The sequence below is a fragment of the Scylla paramamosain genome, chromosome 8 (assembly GCF_035594125.1).
Source record: "Scylla paramamosain isolate STU-SP2022 chromosome 8, ASM3559412v1, whole genome shotgun sequence".
Lineage (NCBI taxonomy): Eukaryota > Metazoa > Arthropoda > Malacostraca > Decapoda > Portunidae > Scylla > Scylla paramamosain.
The window spans coordinates 16,527,040-16,539,539 of NC_087158.1; the positions used below are offsets into that span (position 1 = coordinate 16,527,040).

General features: G+C 42.2%; 1 protein-coding gene and 1 long non-coding RNA gene across 4 annotated transcripts in view; one reads left to right on the top strand and one right to left on the bottom strand.

The window, feature by feature from the left end:
* Positions 1 to 12,500, top strand: part of LOC135102868 (uncharacterized) — a 127,916-nt gene that overhangs the window by 56,673 nt on the left and 58,743 nt on the right. For 2 of the 3 annotated variants that reach the window (XR_010269810.1, XR_010269811.1), the window contains exons 3-4: positions 2,650 to 2,730; positions 5,422 to 5,525. This is a non-coding gene — a long non-coding RNA (uncharacterized LOC135102868). The other variant, XR_010269812.1, reaches the window with a different exon arrangement.
* Positions 1 to 12,500, bottom strand: part of LOC135102866 (uncharacterized) — a 78,742-nt gene that overhangs the window by 24,006 nt on the left and 42,236 nt on the right. Inside the window, exons 3-5 of the mRNA XM_064008455.1 lie at positions 9,533 to 9,839; positions 3,520 to 3,672; positions 131 to 1,798 (exon numbers count right to left, since the gene is read on the bottom strand). Of these exons, the coding sequence (XP_063864525.1) occupies positions 131 to 1,798; positions 3,520 to 3,672; positions 9,533 to 9,839 (2,128 nt within the window). The remainder of the gene's footprint in view (positions 1 to 130; positions 1,799 to 3,519; positions 3,673 to 9,532; positions 9,840 to 12,500) is intronic.

A 12,500-nucleotide genomic window follows, 5' to 3' on the forward strand; every position in this document is an offset into this window, starting at 1 on the left:
AATATACTGTGGAAATATACTAGATACCCTAAAGGAATGCACTTCACTGGCGGGGGGAGGAGGAAGAGGAGGAGGAGGAGGAGGAGGAGGAGGAGGAGGAGACAAGGACGCGAGGCAACACCTGGCGCACCTCAGGTACATTGTCCAGGTAGACTGAGGAGCCGTAGTAGTCGTAGAAGATGTCACCCTCCGTCAGGTTCCCGTGCACTTGAAGAGCCTCCAGGTCTATTTTGTCCTGGTTACCCGTGCTCGCCAGCTGGGAGGGAGGCAGCACGCTGGAGGCGCTGCTGTGGACGCTGCTGGAGCCTGACTGCTCGGCGGGGGAAGGGGGCAGCGGGGAGCTGACGGGTTCTTGAGTTGGAGCCTCATCAGCGTTGGAGGATAACGGCGGCGCGGCTGCTGGTGATGAGGAGGGCTGGGAGACGTACTGGCTGACGGAGGCTGTTGCGTCCTGCCCACCGCCACCCGTCGCTGTGAAGTGCTGGGATGTGATGTCCGTGAAGCGCTCATCGTTGGTGCCTTCGACTGCCGAGGGATGATTCGTGGTGGAGGGCGAGGGCGGCGGATGGGTGTCGCCTGTGTCTCGCGTCTTGGTGGAGAAAGGAACGGCCTCTCCCGTTGTCCTGTCTGGGAGTCGGTTGTGACTCTGCAGCACTTGGAGGAGCATCGCGGGACTCTCGTAGGGATTAAGAGGCTCAATGGCAGCTACTTGACTCTGCGCCGTGCTTCCCGTGTGTCTTGAGGGCGGGGGTCGCACGGGGTAGGTGCCGCTCTGCCCCTCCAACGGCATGACATCGTACGGGTTTTCTGACTCCACAGGGTCAACCAGATCAATACTGAGCAGGTTGTCGGAGCCGTAGGAAAGTGTCACGCCGGTGCTTGGCTCGCTGGGTACATCAGTAGGCACGGAGGAGTTGAACCCAGGGGCGGAAGGGTTTGTCGCCTCTGTGTCGTCAACGGCATCATCGAAAGAGGAGGAGGTCATGGTGGTGTATGGAGGTCGTGTCGGTGCTGAAGGGTGCGCTGTGATAGGTGACAGCGAGGCCCTGGAGGCATGGGAGTCGCCTCTTAGGACACTGGTGGCGTAATCAATGAAGGTGGAGAGGATGGCTGGCGGCGAGGTGCTAGAGGTCGGCAGACGGACGTTGTTGTAAGATTCAGCGTAGAAATCCGTGAGGGTGGAGAGTAACGTGTCCTCACTGGTCTTGCCTTCCTGCTTGCCTTCCCCGTCCTCGTCCTCGGCGGTGCTCGTGGGCGGCAGGGTTGTGGCGTCACTGGAGTCCCAGGCACCACTGGGACTCTCGGTCATCTCATCCGTAGCAGTGCCCGGAGCCTCAGAAGTGGTTGTGCTGCCGGAGGGAATGACGGTATCCACAGACTGCACCTCGGGACTCGAATGGTAATCTTCCGTCGTCTCCAGATTCTGAGTAGTAATCTCATACCCTTCATCAATAGTCCCCTCCTGCGCTGAAGACTGCGTCGGGAGGAGATTATTCCCTCTGTTAGGCTTTATTGCCTCCTCTAATTCTCCTGATGGGCTGGCAGTAGTAGCAGTAGCAGCAGCAGGCACAGATGTAGGGTTCAGGGTGGTGGTGGTGGTGGTGGTGCTGGCAGTGGTGGGAGTGGGAGGGGAGAAGGTGGAGAGGAATTGCCACTGTGTCGCGATGTGCTCGGGTACGTTGTGGAGGCTCTGCAGCATGTCCTCAGGGATCTCCATGGACTCCTCGGACTTGTCAGTGTGGGCGGAGGGCGCAGAGGAGGAGGTGCCTTGGGTCTGTGCCGCCTCCGAGGACACCATCTGTAGGGAGAGGGAGTGGTGAGGGCGACTGATTGGTCTGTTTGGTTACTGAGTCATTGACTGACTGTTCGACTGATTGGTTGACTGATTGATTAGTTGATATACTGATCTACTGACTGAATTCCTGAGTGACAGGCTAAATGACTGACTGATTGATTGACTGACTAAATGACTGGCTGATTTACTGGCTGAGTTACTAAATATATAACCAGCTAATTAACTAACTAACTATAACTTACTTAACTTATGACTGACTAGCTCACTCTTTCGCTCTTTCAGTCACTCATTCATTTAATCACTGACTGACTCACTCACTCACTCACTCACTGACTCACTCACTCACTCACTCACTCACTCACTCACTCACACACTCACTCAAAGAATAATTCCACTCTTGGTAATATTACTGTATATTTCTTATGGTGAGGAGCATCCTGGATCGCTGTCTCCCTTTCTCGAAACAAGAAACATTAAGTAAGAGGAGAAGTAAAGAAGAGTACAACTAGTGAAATAAATAATGACAGAAGTCAAGGATAATTGTTCAAGTCTACGAAAGAAAAAGAGAAAAACACCTGATCTTCCCTTTGCAGCGAATCATTGCATTATTTTTTCCCTTTCTATTTCCTTTCTTCTTAGTCACAAAAACTACCTTTCAAAAACATGTGAAAAAAAAGAACTAAAAATGTGTTAATGGTTTCAAACACAGTGAAACGAGAACGAAACATGCGCATGAGTGAGTTTTAATTCCGTGCTTCGATTAAAGACTCGAAGCATTTTTAGAAGCAGAAAGTGTCTTGAATTTTTCCCTCTCTTCTTTTTAACCATTTTTTTATTTATTCCTTTTTTTTCAGGGAGTCAGGACGAAAAAGCCACGTCGAGTCGCTTCTCCTGAACAGAACAAGGCGAAGCAGAACCGAAAAGGACACAGTTAAGTAAGTAAAAGCTTCACTCCAGTGCTTCGTTCACAGTTTTGCACCAACAAGGTTTTAGAAGCAGTGACTGGGATTCCATTTATTTATCTTTTTTTCAGTAACAGCAGGATGTTTTTATGTTTTTATTTATTTATTTTTTTATTTTTTTGCGCAAGACCGCTGTTCCACTACCCTGATGCGCACACACATACACACACACACACACACACTGAAGGAGAAAAGGATGGAGGGGAGGGAGAGAGTGGGTAGATAGCGCCATACTAACATCATCTTTCCTTACTGTACCTTATCTTAGCTTATTTTATCTTACCATACCATTTCTTCTTATTTTACCTTTCTGTATAATAGCGGTACTGGCCAAGGGTAACAAAAAATTATTAAAAAAAAAAGGTCCACTAAAGTGCCTAAAAGAAAAGGATCACAAGGATTATCCAAAACTGAAACAAACTTTACCTTACCTAACCTAACCTTACCTAATCTTACCTTACCTTATCCTACCTTACCTTATCCTACCTCACTTTACATTATCTTACCTTGCCATTATCCTTACGTTTTTACCTACTTAATACGAAACACAAGAACATTGGACAGTAAGAGAACTACCTCGTCCTTACCTACTGAAGAAGAGACGGAAAAAAAAGGAAAGGAAAAGAGAAATTAAAAGATTCACCTACTGCACAGAAACTGAATCCCCACCTTTTAATCAACTAAAGAATAGAAGATGAAAGAAGGGAATTACTTACTGAACAAAGAGAAAAGAAGAAGGCAGGTAGGAATTAAGGACCTCACCTGCTGTACAGTCGCCACCACGCCGTGTATGTTGCTGGAGGGACGTGCGGGGGCCCGGTGGGGACGTGGGAGGATCGCCGGGTCGAGTTCAGAGGAGGAGCGTGTGTTCTCCCCGTGCACGCCGCGGTACGGGGAGCATTCCAGCAGCATGGCCTGGGGGGGGGGAGGAGCAATGGTTCTCTCATTAATTAAAGGATGAATTATAGAAAGGGAAAAGGAGGATGTTATGTAAGAGTAGGAAGGGAAACAGAAGGAAGGAAGAAGGGAAGGAAGGAGGGAGAAGAAAGATGAGGAGGAGGAAAAGGAAGGGAAAGAGGTATGGTTGACTCATTTAAAACGGAATGATAGGAAAAGGAAAGGAAGGTATTATGAAAAAGGAGGAAAAGAAATAGAATAAAAGTAGGAAGGAAGGAAGGAGGGAGGAGAAATAAGACAGTAGAGGATGAGGAAGAGAAGTAAGAGATTTGACTGACAGATTTAAGACAGATCACGAGGAAAACGAAGAGATTATACGAGAAAAAAAAAAAGGAAGGGGCTTAAAAGAAAATGAAAAGGAGAAGTAAGTAAAACATTTACGAGAAGAGAAAGGAAGAAACTCGGATGAAAGAAAGAGAGGGATTAATAGAACCTCTACCTATTCTCCATGTTTTTTTCCTTATTTTTTTCTACACCCTTCACCTAATGCTCTGATTTTTGTTTCCACTTTAAGTCCTGTAAACATCCACTCACATCGACCTCATCTACTGCTCCCAGTCTGTTTAAAGTTAACCCTTTGACTGCCACTTGGTACACCTTTCCATAATTACCAGTCACTCTGAGACATCTTTACTTGTTCTTCAGCCACATCCAATCTTTGAACTGTGAAAAAAATTGCAAAATATATTCTTCATTACTAACTTTCTTGTAGATGCTTATAAAGACTTCACGCATTGCTTCTGGTGCTGCTAATTGTTTCGTGTTGCAGTGAAAGGGTTAAGAATCATCTCTCACCTTCACTTCTCTCTCTTCACTAACCAATAGCAGACGTTCATAACATCATGCCGCTTATTTCAGTACCTCGTTGCATATTTATCGGGAAAATAAGAAAATGACTCCCTATGTTTTTTTCTTCTTCCCTGAATTCTATCTTGCTATGGTTCAAGGCAGTGAGGGATTTAACACTATTAAGAAATGGGTAATAAGTAAATGGACATAGATAATAAGAAATGGATAGAATAGTCTTATCTTTTCTTTCTTCCTATGTTTCTTCTTCATCCTTTGTGTTGTATTTACCGGTTCAAGGTGGTGAGGTATTTTAACAGTAATGAGAAACGGATGATATGTAAATAAATATAGATGATAAGAAATTAATAGAATGCTCCTCTCTTTTCTTTCTTTTTCTGTTCTCTTTGCTTCCCTGTATATTATTTTCTGGTTTAAGATGATGAAATATTTTAACACTAACAAGAAACGGGTGACGAACAAATTGAAATAGATGATAAATGGATACAATATTCTTTTCTTTATACTTTTCTATAATATTTTTTCTTCCCTGTATTTTATTTTGCTTTGTCTCGAGGTATTTAACGCCAAAAAGAGAGAGAGATGAAAAGTGAATACAAATAGATAATGAAAAAGGATAAAATACTCCTCTTCTTTCTATATATTTTTTTCTTTATATTTCATTTCCTTCTGACTCAAAGTGGTGTGGTTTTCAGAATAACAATTTCACTTTCAGTCTCTCTATGCTGTGACGCAACGAACGAGAAGTCTTGCACCTTACACCCGACCATATTCTGAAACACTTCTGCGCCGCAACTTCACTACATTCAAGACCCTCTATTTGAAGCTATATTGGTTTTTAAGGATGTTTTTTTTTAAGATTCTAGTGGAAGATTAACAAGATTTCTATATCATTAACAGGAGAAACACTCTGGAGAACCTGGCCAATCATCTCTGTGGCCTTCGGAAATAGTCGTGGTGAAAGAGCTGAGGGTTTCTGAGTCCAAGCCCCTGAATGAAGACAGGTATGCCCTCCACTCTCACTCTCACTCTAAATACTGTTTCCCATATCTCGTCACTTTTCTGAAATATTAATACCACGAAACTCCCTCCCACTCTCACTCTCACTCTCACTCTAAATACTCTCTCCCATATCTCATCACTTTTCTAAACATTAATAACACGAAACTCCCTTTCACTGCCTTACAGTCTCTCCTGCCTCTTGTTTTGCCTCCCTCTCCCTCTCCCTCTCCCTCTCCATCTCCCTCTCCCAGCCTCTCCTCGTCCCCTGATCTGAATAATGTGAAAGATAAACGGAGACTGTTGCTGTAGCTGCCGCCTCTCTCTCCTCACCGCTCTGCCACTAGTGCAACGGGAACGAAGGGAAAATATTTGACGTCAGTAAGAGAGAGAGAGAGAGAGAGAGAGAGAGAGAGAGAGAGAGAGAGAGAGAGAGAGAGAGAGAGAGAGAGAGAGAGAGAGAGGCGTTGTACTGTCTACGATTCGATAATGCTTTTTACTGCGATATTTCAAGGTTTTATAGAGCGTAAACCAGATAGAGGACGAAAATATCTGAAGTCATTATCAGAGAGAGAGAGAGAGAGAGAGAGAGAGAGAGAGAGAGAGAGAGAGAGAGAGTACTTCCAGAAATTCAATAATGCATTTTACTGGTTTACCCGTCAGATTTTTAAAGAGGTAATTGTGAATATTAAAGAAAAATGGTTGAGATCATTATGAGAGAGAGAGAGAGAGAGAGAGAGAGAGAGAGAGAGAGAGAGAGAGAGAGAGAGAGAGGGAATTTCAGAATTAAACCTGAAGCCACGCACAGCCTTCCTTGAGTGCACTACCGACATCTAATCATAGCCTATCCTAACCTAACCCAACTGAAACTAATCTTACCTAACCTAACCTACTAATACCTAATCTTACCTAACCTAACCTAACCTAACCATGCCCTATCTAACCTTTCCTAACCTTACGTAACCATACCTTACCTAACCTAATCTAACCTGATCTAACCTATAAGTACCTAACCTCACCTAACCAACCTTAACTTAACCTAACCTAACCTTACCTAACCTTTCCTAACCTAACCTAACCTAACTTAACCCTAAACTTACCCAATCTAGCGTAACTTAACCTAACCTACCAATACCTATCATTACGTAACCTATATTAACCTTACCTAACTTAACCTAAATTAACTTAACCTAACAAACCCAAACCTAACCTAGCCTAACCTAACCTAACCTAACCCATTACCTGAGGCACTTATGTGGATTGTTATTAAGCCTCTCTTTTCAAAGCATACACTGTTTAGACTTTAGAGGCTAAGCGCATCTCTCTTCTCTCTCTCTCTCTCTCTCTCTCTCTCTCTCTCTCTCTCTCTCTCTCTCTCTCTCTCTCTCTCTCTCTCTCTCTCGGGCAACCTTTCACAATTTCAATATGGATGCTTCTATCTATTTTTTGTTGTAGTTTTATCTTGATATGTTCTTTAAGGATATTTCAAAATCACGTTTAGCGGGAAAAAGAAAACGAATAACGTCCTGTCATTACTTGTAACCGAAAAATTAAATCACAAAGGATTAAGCCATGAGGGAGCAAATTACTAACTCACTCATGGGAAGCGTGCGCCGGAACACTGAGGGGAAGCTGCGCCAAAAATGAACCCATTAGTCTACCCAAGAGAAAAAAAAAAAAAAAAAAAAGAAAAATGGGAGTGTAAGCAGAAAACGGTAAACTCAAACCCAAGCATTTGTTAAAAAAAAAAAAATAATAATAATAAAATATTTAAAAAAAAAACGTAAAAATGGTTCTTAGAGAGGATACGCCAACATTTGCTGATACGTGTACGTACAACAAGGGTGAAGCAGGCAAAATTTTCAGGATCAGTAACCGGGATGGAACAATAAATAATGAGTTCAGTCTTGAGAATTTGTGTTTAAAAAAAAAGAGATAGAGAGGAATTGGTTTTCAAATATAGCGGTAGGTTAGTGGAATAGACTCAGTAATCACGTTGTTAGTGCTAAGTCATTAGGGAGCTTTAAAAGAGGATGCAGGAATTACCACATGTAGGTCTGTTGGTTTCTTGCAGTTTCCCTTATTTTCTTATGTTTTTGTGCGTGTGTGTGTGTGAGAGAGAGAGAGAGAGAGAGAGAGAGAGAGAGAGAGAGAGAGAGAGGGAAGGGAGTGATGGAGCCGTCAGGTAGCGTTTGTAAGAGGAAGAATACTCGTTCGGCCAAGAGGAAAAGGAAGTCCTGAAAAAATGTGGCCGTGGTTGGGAGCGACAGGAAAAATTGTTTAATCTACCAGCCTTAGAGAAAGATTAGTGTGTGTGTGTGTGTGTGTGTGTGTGTGTGTGTGTGTAAAGAAAAGGGATAAACGTTAAATACATTGCGCTAACGGAAACCTTAACAGATAACAAAGGACAATAATAGTAGTAGTAGTAGTAGTAGTAGTAGTAGTAGTAGTAGAGAGCTGTAATTGAACAAAGTCGTCAAGTAATGTTGAAAAATAAAATGAAATAAAATAAAAGTTGGTAAGGAAGATAGAAGAAAATTAATGAAGTCTCTCACCGTACGTAGCAGCTTAACCGTTTTCTTTTTCAACTTAAAAATATACCCAAGGAAAGTGTTCCCTCCTGTGTTTAATTAAAGGAAGAAGGAATACAAAGAGACGAGTGACAACATAAACGTGCACTGTTCCGCTCACAACGTAGTCCCAAAAATGTATTTCTGTTGAAAAACATGACGAAGAAAACGAGTCTTACGTAAGGAAGCGAAAGAAAACGGGATAGACTCTTCATGCTCATGTTATAAAGTGAGAAGGGATACAAAATAAGAAAACTTCAGGACACGAACAGATACTTTCTATGTGTAAAAGAGAGAACGGGGTTTCTTTATTTTTTTATTTATTATTATTTATTTTATCTATTTTTTATAATTTTTTTTATCTTTATTTATTTATTTATTTTTTTTTTTTTTTTTATGAAAATGTTCGATAGAGAGACGCGGAGGGAGAGATAGGAGGCTGTGGAAGGGGAGCGCTGTCAGGGACTGTGAGAAGGGAAAAGTTTGGTTCCCCTCCAGCACAACCTACATGTGTATATAAAAAAAAAAAAAAAAAAAAAGAAAGAAGAAAAAACAGTGGAAAAAGGTAAAAAGTAACAAGCTATTCTGTCCTCGAAAAAAAAAACAGAAAAGAATATTAATGAAAATAATAAAGTAATAGACAGAGCAGTGCGGTGGTGGTGAAGTCATTATAACAAGACATTCTCTCCGATAGAAATTATATAGTGATGCATAAAGACAAGCGAAAAGGAAGCAACAGTTTAGGAACTATCATATGACAAAAAAAATGATAAAAGAAAAAGGTTTCGTGTTGCATCTCCTTCAGATAAACATACTGATGTGCAGATACAGTCGATTACGTGACTGACTAATTTACTAACTGACTGAATGATTGTATAAACTACTACAAAGCAAATGTTTCAGTACCCTACCTTGATGCATTTTAAGAGGCTTTAATTAATGGAAGTTTATGCAGTTTTCAAGGGTGTTTTTTATGAAATCGGTGATGTTATTTTTTACAAGGATTCTTCACGATCATCATTACAGCACCCATGAGAATCCGACCAATCATCTTTGTGGCCTTTGAAAACGAGTAGTCCTTATGAGAACCCGAACCGCTTCGAAATACGGAGAATGGATTGAACCCTCAAGCCTTCGATCTGAAACACGCGAGAGTAAGAACCATATTTCTGAAACACTTCTGCGCCGCACTTCCATTACTTTCGAAAGGCTTTAATTGAAGGCATAATGGTCTCTTAAAGTTTTTCTGCGGTGCTAGTGACAGATTAACAAAATTTCTACATTATCAACCGGAGAAAACTCTTGACAACCCGATTAATCATCTCTTTGGCCTGTGAAAATAGTCGTGGTGAGAGACAAAAGTGTTTCTGAATGCGAGCCTGAGACACGCAAGGGAGTGAGACGTGGGGAAGGAGAGGACGCAAGGACACACGGACACATACCTGCACCTGATGGAGGGAAAGCGTTGCCTCCTGCAGCAATCCATTACTGCCATACACGTAGAAGGAAAATCTCTGCTCGCCGTCCTGAAGGAGAGGCAGACGCACCTGGCGGGAAGGAGACTCGTGCTGCCAAGGTAAACGAGAGCTTCTTGCTGATCCAACCTCCGTCATCACCGCCTCCTGCTTCTCCTCCTGCTGCTCGGGGCGGAGGTGCAGGTGGCGGCGGCGGAGGTGGTGATGGTGGTGGTGTTTCTGCTGTGGTCCTCCCATTGTTTGCCATGCTACTGCTGCTGCTTCCCTCTGTTGCCTGTGAGGGGAGGGAGAAGATGGTGATTAGGGGAGTGAGGAGAACAGGAATGAGGAGAGAGAGAGAGAGAGAGAGAGAGAGAGAGAGAGAGAGAGAGAGGACAGAAAATTGCCTTGTGAGTTTAATTAAACTATCTTATGTAATATCCTTCCTCAAAATTGAGCTCTTCGTTAAGCCAAATGGAATTTTATTGAGTATCTGCAACGGATGAGTAACTTACGACGAGACTGTCACATGCACCCACCTCTGTGCGCGCGCACGCACGCGCGCACGCACACGCACGCACACACACACACACACACACACACACACACACACACACACACACACACACTAAAGGAGAGGAAAGAGACGAGATTTACCATCACCATCACCATCATCAGGCAATATGATATGTAGGACACAAGTTTATATGAAGTGACAGACTTGCAATATGTATGTTACTTATGAACCGTCCAAACTCATCATCATCATCACCATCATCACCATCACGCACTCTGTAAGAAGCAACATTCTTGCAGTATGTATATTATCCACGAATACCACACACTCACCATCATCATCATCACAGTTACCATCACCATCACCTACGAACGCTAGAAACTCATCATAATCATCACTATTTCCATCACCACCACTACCATCATCACCTTTCATTAAAAAACACAAAGTAATAATCTTGCAATGCGGACGTTACTCTGATACCAACACTACAAATCAGTCATCACTACCACCACCATCATCATCGCTACATACACACCCACACACACAAACGTTTTTCGGCTAATTGAACGTGTGTCTCATCATAACAGCGTCAAACGGGAGAAAGATGTGAAAAGATTGTAGATAACTTTCTTCCTCGGCCTCGTAACTTTGCTGAGTGTGAGCAGAGAGAAAGAAGCGAGGGAGGCGTGTCTGTGTGTGATCCAATAACACGCAGCGAGTGGGATGTAACGAGGAAGATTTATTAACGATAAGCCTCGTGTCTCTAGGTAAACTCAGTTATTCATACTTGTTTATTCAATCTTTCTACCTTTGTATTTAATCTGACTGACTATCTGTCTGTCTGTCTATCAATCTATCTATCTGTCTACCAGTTTGTCAGTATCCATTTAGCTATTTATCTATATCTACTATCTACCTTTATCTATCGATCTATTTGTCTATCTATCTATTTATCTATCTATCTGCCTATCTACCTACATACCTTTCTATCTATCGATATATTTGTCTATTAATCTATCTATCTATCTACCTACCTGTTTATCGACCATCTATCTATATATCTGTATCTGTTTGTTTATCTATATGTCTATCTATCGTTTATCTATCTTTCCCTGTTTGTGTGTTACCTCAAAACAAAACGGAGTTAAAAATATACACGCGTGCGTAATTACACTAGAGGGAATATTGGAAATTATAGGAGGAGGAGGAGGAGGAGGAGGAGGAGGAGGAGAAGGGGGGGAGGAGGAAGAAGAGGAGGAGGAGGAGGGGGAGGGAGGGGAGAGGAGCTGTGGCAAAAATACCTCCACCCACGTCCTTCCACATTCACGCCATTCCCTTCCTCACGCAAGCACATCTTTACTTCCCCGCTCCTCGCCTCCCTCCCTTCGAAGCTTCAGAGTGTATCTTTGTGTTCTTCCTCATAATAATTCCTGTCCTTCCTGCCGTCCATTCCACCTTGAGAATCTTACACTCCTGCACTCCTCCCCGTGCCCACAGCAGAATACTAAAATAGCTCAGCACTCAGCACTCTCTTCCCTCTCTCAGCACTCCCTGACAGCAGCTCTCCTTCCCTCAGTCCTTAATTAAGAGGGTAAAGATTGGTAATGCTAACGTCTTCTGTGAATTGGAAATTTTCTGTAATATATATATATATATATATATATATATATATATATATATATATATATATATATATATATATATATATATATATATATATACACACACACACTTTTTTGTCATTAAATCGTGATTCCTGAGTTTTTTTTTCTTATTGCTGATTTTTTTTTTTTTTTTTTGTGGAAATCAAAACTTTTTTTCCGTTTCTCCCTCTTCAGATAAGCAATGATTTGCTTCTCCCTCTTTAGATAAGCAATGATTTCCGTTAAGAACTAGGGGCCAGATTTGATTAAAACTCTAACATTTATTGGAGAAATAGTTCCGTCCACTGGGTATAATAACAATAACCTGATTAAAATTATATTTGGCGCTGGTTAGGCGTCATCTAAACTATGCTGTTTCTGGTCCCCAGGAAAGATATAGGTCTATCAGAATCAGCACAAAGAAAAATGACAAAGGATAAAGGGAATAATGGATATTCCTTACGTAACGAGACTGAAGCTTTTAAATTTACATTACTTAGAGAGACGTAGGTTAAGAGGGGACCTGATGGAAGTCTTTAATTGGTATAGGGGTTATAACAAGGGGGACGTAAGCAAAATTCTTAAGATCAGTAACCAGGATAGAATAAAAAATAACGGGTTCAAGCATGAAAAATGTAGGTTTAAGAAAGGTTTACTTCAAGCCACGCACCGCGTGGCTTGAAGTACTCAAAAAGTACCTCAAAAATTTATTGCGCTCAATAAACATCAAGCATTCTGAGACATGTGAAGGAAGAATTTTGAAACAAGCCTCCCTGGAGGTCTGAAGAGTCTA